The sequence below is a fragment of the Gadus chalcogrammus genome, chromosome 16 (assembly GCF_026213295.1).
Source record: "Gadus chalcogrammus isolate NIFS_2021 chromosome 16, NIFS_Gcha_1.0, whole genome shotgun sequence".
In the NCBI taxonomy this organism is placed as follows: domain Eukaryota; kingdom Metazoa; phylum Chordata; class Actinopteri; order Gadiformes; family Gadidae; genus Gadus; species Gadus chalcogrammus.
Genome location: NC_079427.1, coordinates 3,453,790 through 3,467,823, shown reverse-complemented (window position 1 = coordinate 3,467,823; position 14,034 = coordinate 3,453,790). Strand labels below are relative to the sequence as shown.

Here is a 14,034-nt window from a genome sequence, read left to right as displayed (position 1 = left end):
GGAGCGATAAAACGCTTGAGCGATAGCTTTAAAGCTGTAAAGATGTAAATGAGAGTTGAAAACAGCTCAACTCTATGCAAATAAGCTAGTATCCTTTCGGCTGTAAATGACCGCCAGCCAATCGGAATGTAGATGTCTCTCGTCGGCGTGGGTGGTCCCAGTAAACATACGCGAGAAAACGCAAGAGCGATATGAGCTGTGTATATTTTGGACAGTGTTGCGTTTTGAGCTATTTGGCGATTTTGCATCTTTTACAGCTTTTGGTGTGAATGTACAGTTAATCTTATGTTGATACCTGACATGGCAAGCAAAATAGTTAGGGTAACCCTTGTGTATTTATTTTGAGACTTAGGCACCATATTTTCTAAAGAACTCAAGCACAATCTTCATACATATTCAATACTGTGTTTAGCAAAAAATCGAAAAGCCGGCTTGTTGTACGATAAGAAAAACAAAAACAGAGCATTTTTACAACCAAAGCTTAACTCCCAGGACCTGTGGCTATCTCCTTGGCAGTGTGTGTGTGTGTGTGTGTGTGTGTGTGTGTGTGTGTGTGTGTGTGTGTGTGTGTGTGTGTGTGTGTGTGTGTGTGTGTGTGTGTGTGTGTGTGTGTCTGTCTGTGTTTGTATGCATGTGTGTATGCGTGTGTACTCACAGAGGCGTACGTCCAGCCTTGCTCGATGCGGGTCACAGCCCACAGCTCATGGATGTTCTCCGCCAGCTTCTCTCGGATCCGCTCCAGGTTAGGCGGCAACACAATCTAAATCACGAACACACAAACCCACACACACAACGTCAATGAATAAAGAGAGACAAAAACCTTTGTCAACTTTAAAGGTTCCCTATGTTACCCCCCACATGTGAGGTCTAGATACTTCCACAATGAAAGGGTTATTTCTAGAATAAAGTTCTCTAACACTTTTGGAGTTCAATTTTGGATTTTATGCCCTGATTGTCCTCAGACACCCTTTAAAGGCTCTTTGGCTAAAAGCTGAATAACTGAGCAGCGTTCAGAGGAGGCGTGGCCCCTCACCTGGACGGTGTCCACGGGACAGGGGGTGAAGGAGGTGTGTGTGAGCGACTGGGTGGGACCCAGCAGGTTTCGGACACCATTGTAGTCGTGCTTGTACTCCTTGATGGGCTCGATGCGCATGCGGTCCTTGGGCAGCAAGGCCTCGTAGCACGGGGCGTATCCGGGCGGCGGCATGAATTTGAAGTCACCGTGACGACCGCCCAACAGGAAACGAGCCCTAGGGTGAGAGGTCGAGCCAAGCAAAACACGACATGAGTGTTTATGTTGTCACATTAAAAAGTTTGAAAGGGTTTAATCAATACACCAGAACAGAACGTAAATCTAGCTAAGACATCTATAATAATAATAATAATACATTTAATTTAGAGGCGCCTTTCAAGACACCCAATGTCACCTTACAGAGCATATAGTCATCATAAATTGTTTAAAAAACAAGACATTGTGGAAAAAAAATATATATATATATAAACATAATAAATAAAAAAATAAAAAAAATAAAAAACAAACAAACAATCAAAACAGTGATCAGTTAGACGTTGTGTGCGAGTTTGAACAGGTGAGTTTTGAGTTGTGACTTGAAGGTTGCAATGGTGTACGGATCTAATGTTGGGATGCTGCAAAAGATATTGGCTTTAAACAGCTGTCAATGTGGCAACTTATACAACTCAAGTTATCAAACATAATATATGGAACATATTTTCCCCAAAAATATTTTTTTAAACTCTCTCAAAAAGTATTTAGACTGTTTTTATTTACACATCATACTATTATTCTATATCATTTAAATGTAACAATTTATATATATAAAAAAAAGAATAACCTCCTTGAGTCCGTCAACAACCATAATCGCCTCAAAGATCGATTTGTTATCCTTTGCTAAATCCTTAATCAAGTCACCATGACTACCACAAAAAAAAGCGGGGAAAAAAACAACCGCGGACTGACTTGATGCCGGCGGAGAAGCTGATGACCGGGAAGAAGAGGCCGTCGACGTTGAAGTTCTCAAACATGCCCTGCACCGGGTGTCCGTTGATGCGGAAGGAGATACTGGGCACGCTCAGGTCCAGACAGCAGCTGACCACGTCGTCGGCCGCCAACACGTGCTGATTGGGCGAGGCCACCTGGCGCGGCACGGTGCCTGAGGACAGACAGGAAGTCAGGGGACATGGCAGTTGGTGGATGACATCATCAACTGAAACAGAAGGACGTCCCTCTAGGGAGAGGATTCACCGCTGGTACTAAATCACCCCCCTCCCTCAGCAATAGCAGCGGAAGTACGCCATTAAGACCAGGATATTACATTTACATTTACATTTAGGGCATTTAGCAGACGCTTTTATCCAAAGCGACTTACAATAAGTACATTTGTCATAAGAAGTGCATCAATATATCGCTGTCGGTACAGAAAGGATGTTAGTAGAACCAAGTTTAAGTACAACAATCGCTAGGCTAATCAATTCCCCGTGTTACAGCCATGATAGCAGCTACTGCAGTTGCTACACAGTTAAGTACTATAATACAATACAATACAACACAACACAATACAGTGTACAACGGTGGCCAGAATATATAATAGCCAGATATACTAATGCTAAAGCCTAAAAAAATAATAATGTGGTTCCTGTTGGTTGTCAGTTGAGGTCATGGGTAGGTAGGGAATTTATTTTATTTTATTTTTTCCAGCGGCAGCGAATGATAGGTAGGTTGTTTTAATTTGAAAACGAGAAAATTCGCTCATCCTTGTACAGAATGAAGAGGTGCTGTACCAAAACGTAATTATAGTTTGCATAAATTTTTTTAAAAAAACTCATAAAATAATTTGGGTCGCACATAAAATGACAGGGTTGGTCGGAAACCGGAACCAAACAAAACATTTTATTAGGCCTAAGTCAATCTTCCTCCTTAGCGGCATTAGCAATAGTTCCCCGCCCTGCTCTTTCCTCCGTCCAACCCCATGAGTATGAGGTCCTCCCGGCTCACCTGACCAGAGGTGTAGCCCGTCAAAGCCGTAGGAGTACAGGTCGTCTCCCACCCCGTTGCCCCCCCAGCCCTCTCCCCCCCCGGGGTAGGGGCTGTAGCCCTCCGTCAGCGCCCAGCCCACCCTCAGGTGGCTGGCCTGCGCTGTGACGAAGGGCTCCACCTGGTCCACCATCATCTCAAAGTACCACTTCTTGTACTGTGTGGAGCCCTCGCACGTCCCCAGGAAGATGTTGGGCCTCACACTGAGAACGGAAACCACAAACAAAAGGTTTTTTTATTTAAATATTATCTGCTGGGAATTTCTCCTGAAATTTTGGCCCAAAACAACAAACATTCCTCTATATATTATTTTGACCCATATTTGTGTAGGTTTTTGTGTAGTGGGATTAATTAATGAATTAATAACCGTAGGGCATGCACACCCTTTGTTACCCAAACAATACTAACAGATTGTTTTAAAGGCTGAAGTGTTTTCTCTGTCTACAAATTCAGTACCTGGTCACATAGTTGACAATGTTGGTCTGTAGCAGAAGGTCGCGACCCGGAAGTAGATTCTCAGTGATGAGGTTCTGATTGGATCTGACGGCCACACCGTTACATACACACAGAGAGCGCAGCACATCCAGGACCTGCAGGGGGCAGAAGAGAGCTCAGCTCCACTCCACTATTTCACATCGTTTCTATCATCATAGCTCGCCTCTCTCTAGTTGTACTCCCTGGTATCCTCTTGGGTTCTTCACCAAACAAACCTGATAGTAGTTTGGATGATTAAATCATGCAACACTCTGAATTTTCCATCTGGGAATAATAAAGCACTATTTAATTGTATAATTCTCTGACGTTGACCATGAACAACAATAGATCATAAAATACTACTGCAGTGGCTACCAAACATGGGAGGTCTGAATATTTTTGTGATACCTTTTATCTTTGTGCACGTGCTTCCACCAACAGATCGTATTATCGCTGCTCTACTCCTATATATACATGATGTTTTATCAGACCTTTCAAACCTTTTAAACATAAAAATATCTATATCTTATTAGTCTGCAATCTCTGAGGAACGAGTGTACACCGAGTGTACTGTCCGACCCACAGGTTCGAACATCTGAGTAACTAATTGAGATATGTCCTGACCATGTGGTCAGGAACCACTGACTAACATACTATTCTTAGAGTAAAGTTTGTCCAGACCATGTGGTCGGGAACCAGCAACTATCTAACCACTGTAAGTCTACAGTTTGTCCTGACCTTGTGTTTGGGAACTACCAACTATCTAACCACTGTAAGTCTACAGTTTGTCCTGACCTTGTGGTTGGGAACCACCAACTATCTAACCACTGTAAGTCTACAGTTTGTCCTGACCTTGTGGTTGGGAACTACCAACTATCTAACCACTGTAAGTCTACAGTTTGTCCTGACCTTGTGGTTGCGTCCATGTTTGTCCAGCAGGGAGATGATGGACTTAATGTGGTTCTCCTGGATGATATTCAGAACCTCAGGACTTTCAATCAGAACACAATACAGCACCTCCAGAATACCTGGAGACATCACAACCTCATCAGAACACAGTACAGAACCTCCAGAATACCTGGAGACATCACAACCTCATCAGAACACAGTACAGAACCTCCAGAATACCTGGAGACATCACAACCTCAATAGGACACCGGGAGACATCACAACCTCAATATAACACCTGGAGACATCACAACCTCATCAGAACACAGTATAGAACCTCCGGAAAACCTGGAGACCTCACAACCTAAACAAAACCGTGTAAGGAATTTGAGAATGCGGCTAGATTCTTTTCTCACCATTGCATAGTTCCTCCTCAAGGAATAAGAATACATGCTATTCAGAGGTGTTGTTCAGCTGTGCTTACCTGAAGACGCCTCCAGTCTGTCCAGTTTGCTCACCAACCAGTCCAAGTTGTCACAGAACAGAGCACAGTTGGAGCGGTTCCCTCGGATCAGAGAGGCTGAGAAAGAGAAACGATGAAGACAAAGAGACAACAAAGACAGGGAATCAGGATCACCTGTAATATCTCCTGCTTCATAGCTGCCCACCGCTAAACAACCTTTCAGAGGACGTTTTTCGAAAGCATTACTATTCCGACCAAGAGGGGAGCAAAGGAAATGTGTCTTCGAAGCCTGGGTGGAGCGAGAGCTATAAACAGAATCCTAATGAGCACCAATAAGGTTAGTTCTGATTGGACCCACCCAGCAGCTCGTAGAGCAGGTTGACGATCTCCTTCCAGGACTCAGCCGCCTCCTCGCCAGCGAACTCCGAGAACTCAGCGGCGGTGTTGTAGATGTTGAGGCGGTCGATGCACTCCAGCACGATGGTGATCATGCCCTGGACGACATGAATCATGACATAAACATGTGAAGGACGTATGAGTGCTGAATGTGATGAGATTTTTTGCGTAACTCCAGGAGTCGAGTAAGAATAGATCAATATAGGATGGATTATTGTGGATTATTGGGAATTATTGGTGTTTGAAATATGTATAATGTACAATGCGTTGTGGATTATCGTTTGTGGATTAGGGATTGTGGATTATCGTTATTATGGATTATGGTTACATCGATAATGGCCAATTGAGAACGGATTATGTATTATCTAAAACGGATTATGCACCATTTATTATGTTTTATTATAGATCACAGATTATAATGGATTATGTATAATGAAAGTTTATCTATTCTACATTCTGAGAATACATAAACAATCTAAATTCTTGATTCTTAGATGATTAATTATTACTTATAGATAATGCAAGGTTAATGGAGGATAGTTTAAAGAAGCGAATGGCACCTCCTCCTGGAAGAGGTTCTGTCGGTTGCGGAGGGAGCGCAGCCCAGTCTGCTTCTCCTCGTGCTCCAGTTCCTCCTCGGGGGGTCGGAAGTAGAAGATGAGGTCCTGCAGGGACAGGATCACCCCCTCCAGGGGCAGGTTGACGGGGCCCGGGGCCTTGCTCTTCGCCTTCAGGGAGTCCAAACCCCTGGAGGGAGGGGGAGAGGTTCACAGTGGATCTAACATCGGGCTGGTTCAATACGACGATCGCACAGAGGAGCGCCCGATGGGAGCGCTGTTGAGGCATCATGGCGGTTGCTGATGTGTCCCACGTTTCGTTTGCCCCCAGAGGGACTCTGGTCTGCGCCTGCTGATTGCGCCCCTTGGAATTCAAAAATGAACTGAGATGTTCCAGACTCATTGGTCTGATGACGTCAGGCAATCTTGGGTGTTAGAAAGCAAGACAAACTGAAAGTGAAAGTACTTTGAATCATACGATACAAGTACTTTTGGTGATTGTTCCTATGATGCGTGAGAGATGGTTAATTAAGGAATAAGAGAAGGGATAGCTGCGTTTGGGTATGCATTCAAATAGCTAGGGTCAAGTATTTATGGTTAAATCAAATCTACCTTTATTCAACGAGGTGGAGGTAAGGTGTTCAGACTAGGGTCAGCTATTTGATGAAGTGACTGGAGATACCGGTGAGGCTGTAGATCATGGGTTAGGGTCAGAGTTTAGGGTTAGGAGTTAGGGTCTGGTGTTAGGGTTAGGGTCAGAGTTTAGAGGTAATAAAGACTTAATAAAGTATCCGAAGAGGTCAGCGGTGTTGTAGGGTCAGGGGTTTGGGTCGGAGGTCAGAGGTTCAGGATCTACTTGATGAAGTGTCTTAAGAGGCCCCGGGTGCTGAAGGGTCAGTGGTGAGGGTCGGGGGTCAGCGGCTCGGGACCTACTTGATGAAGTGTCTGAAGAGGCCCGTGGTGCTGAAGATCATGCGGGCGGCCTGAGATTCCTCTGTCTGGGAGCGGGAGACCGTCAGAGCGTCGTCCATGTGGCCTTCCTGGTGCAGGATAGTCTGAGGAGGAGCACACAGGAGGAGGTTAGAGAGAAGGAGGGGGACGAGGAGAAGTGGAGGGAAGGAGGCGTCACTGAGAGGGAGAAAGAGGAGGAGAGGAGGAGGAGGGTGAGGAGAGGAGGAAGAGGAGAGGAGAAGGAGGAGGGGGGGGAGTAGGAAGAGGAGAGGAGAAGGAGGAGGGGGGGTAGGATGAGGAGAGGAGAAGGAGGAGAGGGAGTAGGATGAGGAGAGGAGAAGGAGGAGGAGGGGAAGAGGAGAGGAGGAAGAGGAGAGGGGAAGGAGGAGGGGGGGAGTAGGAAGAGGAGAGGAGAAGGAGTAGGAAGAGGAGAGGAGAAGGAGGAGAGGGAGTAGGATGAGGAGAAGGAGGAGGGGGGAGGAAGAGGAGAGGAGAAGGAGGAGAGGGGGAGGAGGAGGGGGAGGAGGAGGGGAAGGTGGAGGAGGAGGTGCAGGGAAGTGGAGGAGGGGGAGGAGTGTTTCTTTAATAAGCTTCAGACACGATGAACAGACTGCATGAGCCTGCATCATGTTCGTATCTGTTGGACGATGCGTAAAGGTTTTTACTCTCCTGGCTACAGAATAACTGTGTAAGAGTAGAATCGGAACCAGATGTATTTCAGCAGCCTGGCTTCGCCTTACAGCAGCGACGGGAAGCTTTGGGGAAGCAGGAGCATTTTGCAATAAAACACAACATTTCCCCATGGGCCTTCGCTGAGTATTACTTCAGAGGGAATGACAAAACAGAAAGCGTATATTTACTTTTTTGGTGATAATTCTATGTTAAAGATAGAATTTGTTCGATTTATTACCTATATGAGGTATAAGAAAAGGGATTGATACTTTTGGACGTACGTATAATTGCATCGATCCAAATAGTTTGATTAGGGTATTTTGGTAAGAGGCAGTTTGGTTTGGCCAGAGGTTTGGTGGGATGATGGTCCTGTCATGGTCATCGGCGTGTATCTGGTATTAAGAGGTATTAATACTTGAACTTAGAGGTGTAATACCACATCTATAATGCTGAGCTATTCTCGTCCCTGTAGTTGTCATAGAAACACTAGGGAGAACGTAGGCAATATTTTGGTTCTTTCTAAAGTGAGGTTTGCCAGGTTGTTATGGTAATAAGGTACTTCACGTTGCTTGGCTGAAGTATGCATCGGTTCAGTACACACTCAACTGTGGCCAGAACACAGAATACAGAATGAATAAATATTTTTTTAGAGAGGCTAGCGGGCAAATTTGGGGATCAAACACAGAACCTATTGGCAGGGAGTCAACCTAGCCAAAGAACCTACAACCCCCACAATCACACAAACACAAAAATACACCCTCACACTGCTGATCCCATAATAACCAAAGGTCACTGCAAACACTCGCTCTTGTTCACTCACTCAGACTCTCAAACACAAACACACACACACACACACACACACACACACACACACACACACACACACACACACACACACACACACACACACACAAACCCACAAACAATGGTGACATAGCACTGCAAAGAATCGTGAGCAGAAATGACGCCTGCTTCAACATCCGTGCACACATACTGTATATGTTCTGCAAGAACTCGTTTGCAGTATTTCTCTGCTTGCGAGAGCATTTAAATAGTCTGCGGGATTCCAATAATTAATTGAGCCAAACAAACAAGCTTGCAGCTGATGCCCCTGTTTGCCCAATTTGTTTTCCTGCTTGCTAGGATACGGTATGATATGGATAAGGGTGGCTACCTTTTTAGCACCAAGTAGGCAGAGCCATCCAAGGCCATAATATCCTTGAATGTGATTGGCCATTGTATCTCCGAAGATGATTGGTTATGTGTTTATATGTGTAGACACATATACAAATTCTACAGCACTGATTTATAAGACTTCTCTTGATGATTGCTGTCTTATCAAACTAGCTACGAGGGAATGCTTAAAATTCTTGTAGTCTCCTTTAATTCGATATAAGCTATTTAAAATTCTGCCCCATTGCTATTGGACCTCACTCTTTTTTCCTGATCAGCATTTTTAACCTTTATATTCCTGTTCTGTTGATATTGTATATATACGAATATTGCTAATCTTGAAGGCTTAGGCTATAGTCCACTGTGCAGGATGATTGCCTAGTAAAATGATGTGGTAACAACTTCAACACATCATCAAAGCATGTTCTGAGCTGTCAGTGCATGAGCAGACGCTTGGTTGAACTTTAGCTTCCTTCATTTACCCCAAGAAATCGCCCAAGCACTTGAAGAGGTGCTTTGACTCATCCGGCATGAGACCAATCACATTTAGGTACACAATGGTAATGGCTCGCTCTGCCCACTTAGTGCCACAAAGAAAAACACCTGCACAAGCAGAAAAAAACGTCTGTGCAAGCAGAAAAACAAGAGCAAGTCAACATTTCTGTGCCCGGGAGTCAGTTCCGTGGAGCTCATTGTATGTGCCACTCATCAAAGGATTTTCTCCTTGCAGGCTTTAATATCGCCCTCTCGAGCAGATAAATAGTGCGTGTGAGGGCAGTAAAGGGTTTGGAATGATAATTTCTCTGCACAGATGTGTAAGTTCATTGAGTCATTTTTTGCTCACGATTTCTGGCAGTGATTTGCCGCCCAACACACACACACACACACACACACACACACACACACACACACACACACACACACACACACACACACACACACACACACACACACACACACACACACACACACACACACACACATTTTCTCTACCTTTCTCTTCATGGTTCCCAGGCGGGCGGCCTTGGCGTCCAGGGCAGCATAGGTCAGCCACAGGCCAGTGGACACGTGCTGGACGAAGCACATGGACTCTCCATACTTGATCTCCGGTATGCCCATCCCCTCCACGTCTCGCTTCTGGGCCACGTCTGACTTCTCCTGCTCCCGGAGAGACGGAGAGCCGGAGGAAGAGACAGCAGGAGACCAAGAGTGCGTGAGGGGAGGGTGAAGGGTGCAGTGCTATCGTTCACTGTTTAGTTATTTAGCGCACGTTTTTTATTCAGAAGGGAATTACGGTGGATGCTGATACATGGGCAGCACTTAAGAAGACCTGCCACTCTGAAACCTAAATAAAGTAGTGTTTAATATTTAGAACTGCTTATGAGCTGCCCACTCGGAAAATTGCTTGAATAAACTGAAGGAAATAACTATGAGGCCGCTGCCCTTTCCTGGTGAGCTATAAATAATAATAATAATAATAATAATAATAATAATTCATTTCATTTTTTAGTGCCCTTTTCATCCGAAGATCTCAAAGGGCTACATGTTAAAAGCAAAAATAAAAATAAAAAGGGGGTTTAAAAACATCTAAGAGTTAAAGGTTTTCTTAAAAAAAATGTTTTAAGATCTTTTTTAAAGCAATCAGTGGATTGCAATCCAGTTAATGCAATCCATTAACTTCCACAAACATGCACAGTGGTATCTTTGAAACATAACATATGTTCTATTACCTTTACTGTTTGTGATTGGCTGAAACTAGTGCCGCGTTATGGCCCATGCTTATTTTAAAGCCAATCGGATACAGGGAGTGTGTTCAGTGGTGTCCCCGCATTGTCATTTTCCTTTTTTCTTTCTAATGAATTCACAGTGGCGCCTCTCCATCGAGCACGGGCCGCTGACCTTGGTGGCGCGGAAGCTGAAGGCGGACATCTTGGTGTTGGCTCTCTCCGGGTCCACGACCACGAGCCCCTTCTCCTCGTCCAGGCACAGGTAGCGTCCCGTGGTGATGTGTCGCACGCGGAAAGACATGCCCCACTTCATGTGACCGCCGCTCCAGCTGGACAAAGACGAGACCACAACACACCGAGTGACGTAACACACTCCAGATAGACATAGGGGTGGGGAAAATAATAATCGATTCTTCGATGCATCGCGATTCTGTGTAGAACGATTCCGTCTCGATTCAGATAAGTAAATAATCAGAATATATATATATTATTTTTTTTATTAAATTTGTTTGCCCCCTGCAAGATTCTGTTCGACAGAGAGGGATCATTTGAGTAGTTTTTTTTCAATTTAATTTATCTTCAACGTGTATTGGCCAATCTGATTTGTCTGGACGCGATTGCGATTCAGCCTACGCATAGCATGCACGCAAACTCACAGCCAGACACAAGAACGACAAACAAGTTCTGATTCTTATAATTGACTAAGAGCAGCTTTTACTTTAATGACATAGAAAAGAAAGATTAGAAAGAAAAGAAAACTAAATCTGTTTATTTTTTACCTACTTCCGTGTTGTATTGATTATTGCATTGTTCATAGAAAGTCATATTTGTGACAAAAGCTTTTTTCACTAATAAAATATTAGATAAGGTAATTCATCTGTTGATTTCTTTAATGATCATCACAAAAGTAGGAAGTAATTAGCAAACTCTGAGGAGCAAACTCAGATGCATAGATATATTTTTGAAAATCACACATGGAAATGTTAAAAAAAAAAAAGTTGCATCGAGATGCATCGATAATCGGTTTAGAATCGAATCGTTGACCTCTGATTCTGAATCGAATCATGAGGTGCCAAGAGATTCACACCCCTAGAAAAGACCATAACACACTTAGTAACAAACACAATCCAGCCAGACAAAGACGAGACCACAAAACACGAGTAACATAACACACTCAAGATAGACATAGACCACTACACACTAGTAACATAACACACTCCAGCTCGACGTAGACCACAACACACTAGTAACATAACACACTCCAGCTAGACATAGATGAGACCACAACACACGAGTAACATAACACACTTAAGATAGACATAGACCACACACTAGTAACATAACACACTCAAGCTAGACATAAATGAGACCACAACATACTGAGTGACATAACACACTCCAGCTCGACGTAGACCACAACACACTAGTAACATAACACACTCCAGCTAGACATAGATGAGACCACAACATACCTAGTAACATAACACACTCCAGCTCGACGTAGACCACAACACACTAGTAACATAACACACTCCAGCTAAACATAGACCAGACCACAACACCACAACACTCCTATCACACTTCAGAACGATCATTAGTGATTCATTATTGATGGTAAACAGTGTTTTATTTACCAGATTCTGAGAGGTTCCAGCCTCCACAGGGAGCGGGCCTGACTGCAAACTGCTCCCCCCTCGTAGTGAGCCATTCTGCCGGCGAGAAGAACATAGAGTCAACATCTACACACCTGCAATCAGGCTGGATAACACCTTCATCCACAGCGCGCGCTCTCTCTCTCTCTCTCTCTCTCTCTCTCTCTCTCTCTCTCTCTCTCTCTCTCTCTCTCTCTCTCTCTCTCTCTCTCTGTCTCTGTCTCTCTCTCTCTCTCTCATCACATTCTCATAATTGTATTGCTCTCATTTCATTCATTTTTTGGCATTCATGTATTGTCATTGTCTTGGACTGTCTCTGTTATGTATGTATTTGTTTCTTTATTGTAAATTGAACCTGCCCTGTCAAAGACGAATTTCTGTCACTTGTGACAGACGATAAAGTTTTTCTTATCTTATCTTATATTCTGCAAATCACCTGCCAGCAGTCCTCTCTCTCTCTCTCTCTCTCTCTCTCTCTCTCTCTCTCTCTCTCTCTCTCTCTCTCTCACTCTCTCTCTCTCTCCCCCTCCCTCCCTCTCTCTCTCTCTCTCCCTCTCCCTCTCTCTCTCTCTCTCTCTCTCTCTCTTCTCTCTCTCTCCCTCCCTCTCCCTCTCCCTCTCCCTCTCCCTCTCTCTCTCTCTCTCTCTCTCTCTCTCCCTCTCTCTCTGAGCTTAACGTCTTGGTTTAATTCTTATGACTTCCCCGTACATTCTGTTGTGCCACCCAAACTTCTATACCTTATCTTATACTGTATGCTTTTATTTAACACATGTTTGCATACAAAGTGACAGGTAGGGGTCAGGGGGCATCTGACTGAAGGATGCTGTGTACATTGGGGATGGAACCCCGTACCTGTCTAACGGGAGTCAGAGACCCTAACCAGTGCATCAACCTGCCTCCCCTGCTGCCAACATGGCGGCCGGCGTGAGTCTTCCCGCTCCTCACCTGCGTTTCTCCTCCCCCTCCTCCGGCGTGGAGATGGCCAGGCACTCGTCCATGTGGCCGTGGAACAGACGGAGCACGTGACCCCCGGTCAGAAACCCTGGAGGGGGGGGAGAGGCAGAACAACGCGCTCAAACACACTGGTTCATCCGTCACCCTCATCCTCTCTACTGATGTATCACGACTAGCGCTGTCAAAATGAGCGCGTCAATAACGCGTTAACGCAATGCTATTTTAACGCGATTAATACAAATCGACGCATTTAGGCACGTTCTCTTTAATTTTTACTGTGGTTTTGAAAGGTTTTGCCCACAGAATGTCAACCTTCATATAATAAATCGTTTTTGTTATTTTTAGTTCCACTTACTTTGCATTCAATTACACTTGCAGTAAGTGACTGCCTGATTACAATTCCCTAATCTGTGGCGCTACTTATCTGAATTTAACTAAACTTGTTGGTTTACAATTGTATTAATTAACTGCCTGTTTACAATTCCAAAATCTGTGGTGTTCCTTAAGTTTCATATTCAACCAACACTGAGTGAGTTAATAAAACTCCCTCAAGAAACAGGTTTAGGTTTTGCTTATTAAGTACATTTGGTATGAATGATAATGTGTCATTCCATAAAATAATCTCCTTTAATTTTTAATTTGAAAATGTGCGATTAATCGCGAGATAACTCACCACTACTATGCATTTGACACGACACAATGTTCTGATAGCAACATATTGTGTGTCATCCTGCTTGTGTACTTTACAACATGAACTATATCATGTAAACTACATAAGATATAATGCACATAATCTATACGTAAAATGTAGAGGAGCAGCTCCAGCGTACCTTCAGCCAGCTCACATCCAGAGCACACAGGGTTCATGTTCCACAAAGTCTGCATGAAGGAGGCGTCCACCATCAGATCACCGCTGGCGTAGGAGAGATGCTGCAGGAGGAAGAGGAGGAGGAGGAGGAGGAGGAGGAGGAGGAGGAGGAGGAGGAGGAGGACGAGGAGGAGGAGGAGGAGGAGGAGGAGGAGGAGGAGGAGGAGGAGGAGGAGGAGGAGGAAGAGGACGAGGAGGAGGGGATAA

The 14,034-nt window shown here is 44.4% G+C and overlaps 1 protein-coding gene across 7 annotated transcripts in view; it reads right to left on the bottom strand.

The window, feature by feature from the left end:
• ryr1b (ryanodine receptor 1b (skeletal)) overlaps positions 1–14,034 on the bottom strand; it is an 82,266-nt gene that overhangs the window by 62,134 nt on the left and 6,098 nt on the right. For all 7 annotated transcript variants that reach the window (XM_056611537.1, XM_056611542.1, XM_056611541.1 and 4 more), the window contains exons 6-20: positions 13,790–13,889; positions 12,951–13,047; positions 11,988–12,062; positions 10,526–10,682; positions 9,620–9,784; positions 6,764–6,885; positions 5,834–6,020; positions 5,236–5,371; positions 4,899–4,994; positions 4,436–4,554; positions 3,509–3,642; positions 3,014–3,255; positions 1,979–2,171; positions 1,034–1,250; positions 656–760 (exon numbers count right to left, since the gene is read on the bottom strand). In XM_056611537.1, the coding sequence (XP_056467512.1) occupies positions 656–760; positions 1,034–1,250; positions 1,979–2,171; positions 3,014–3,255; positions 3,509–3,642; positions 4,436–4,554; positions 4,899–4,994; positions 5,236–5,371; positions 5,834–6,020; positions 6,764–6,885; positions 9,620–9,784; positions 10,526–10,682; positions 11,988–12,062; positions 12,951–13,047; positions 13,790–13,889 (2,145 nt within the window). The remainder of the gene's footprint in view (positions 1–655; positions 761–1,033; positions 1,251–1,978; positions 2,172–3,013; positions 3,256–3,508; positions 3,643–4,435; positions 4,555–4,898; positions 4,995–5,235; positions 5,372–5,833; positions 6,021–6,763; positions 6,886–9,619; positions 9,785–10,525; positions 10,683–11,987; positions 12,063–12,950; positions 13,048–13,789; positions 13,890–14,034) is intronic.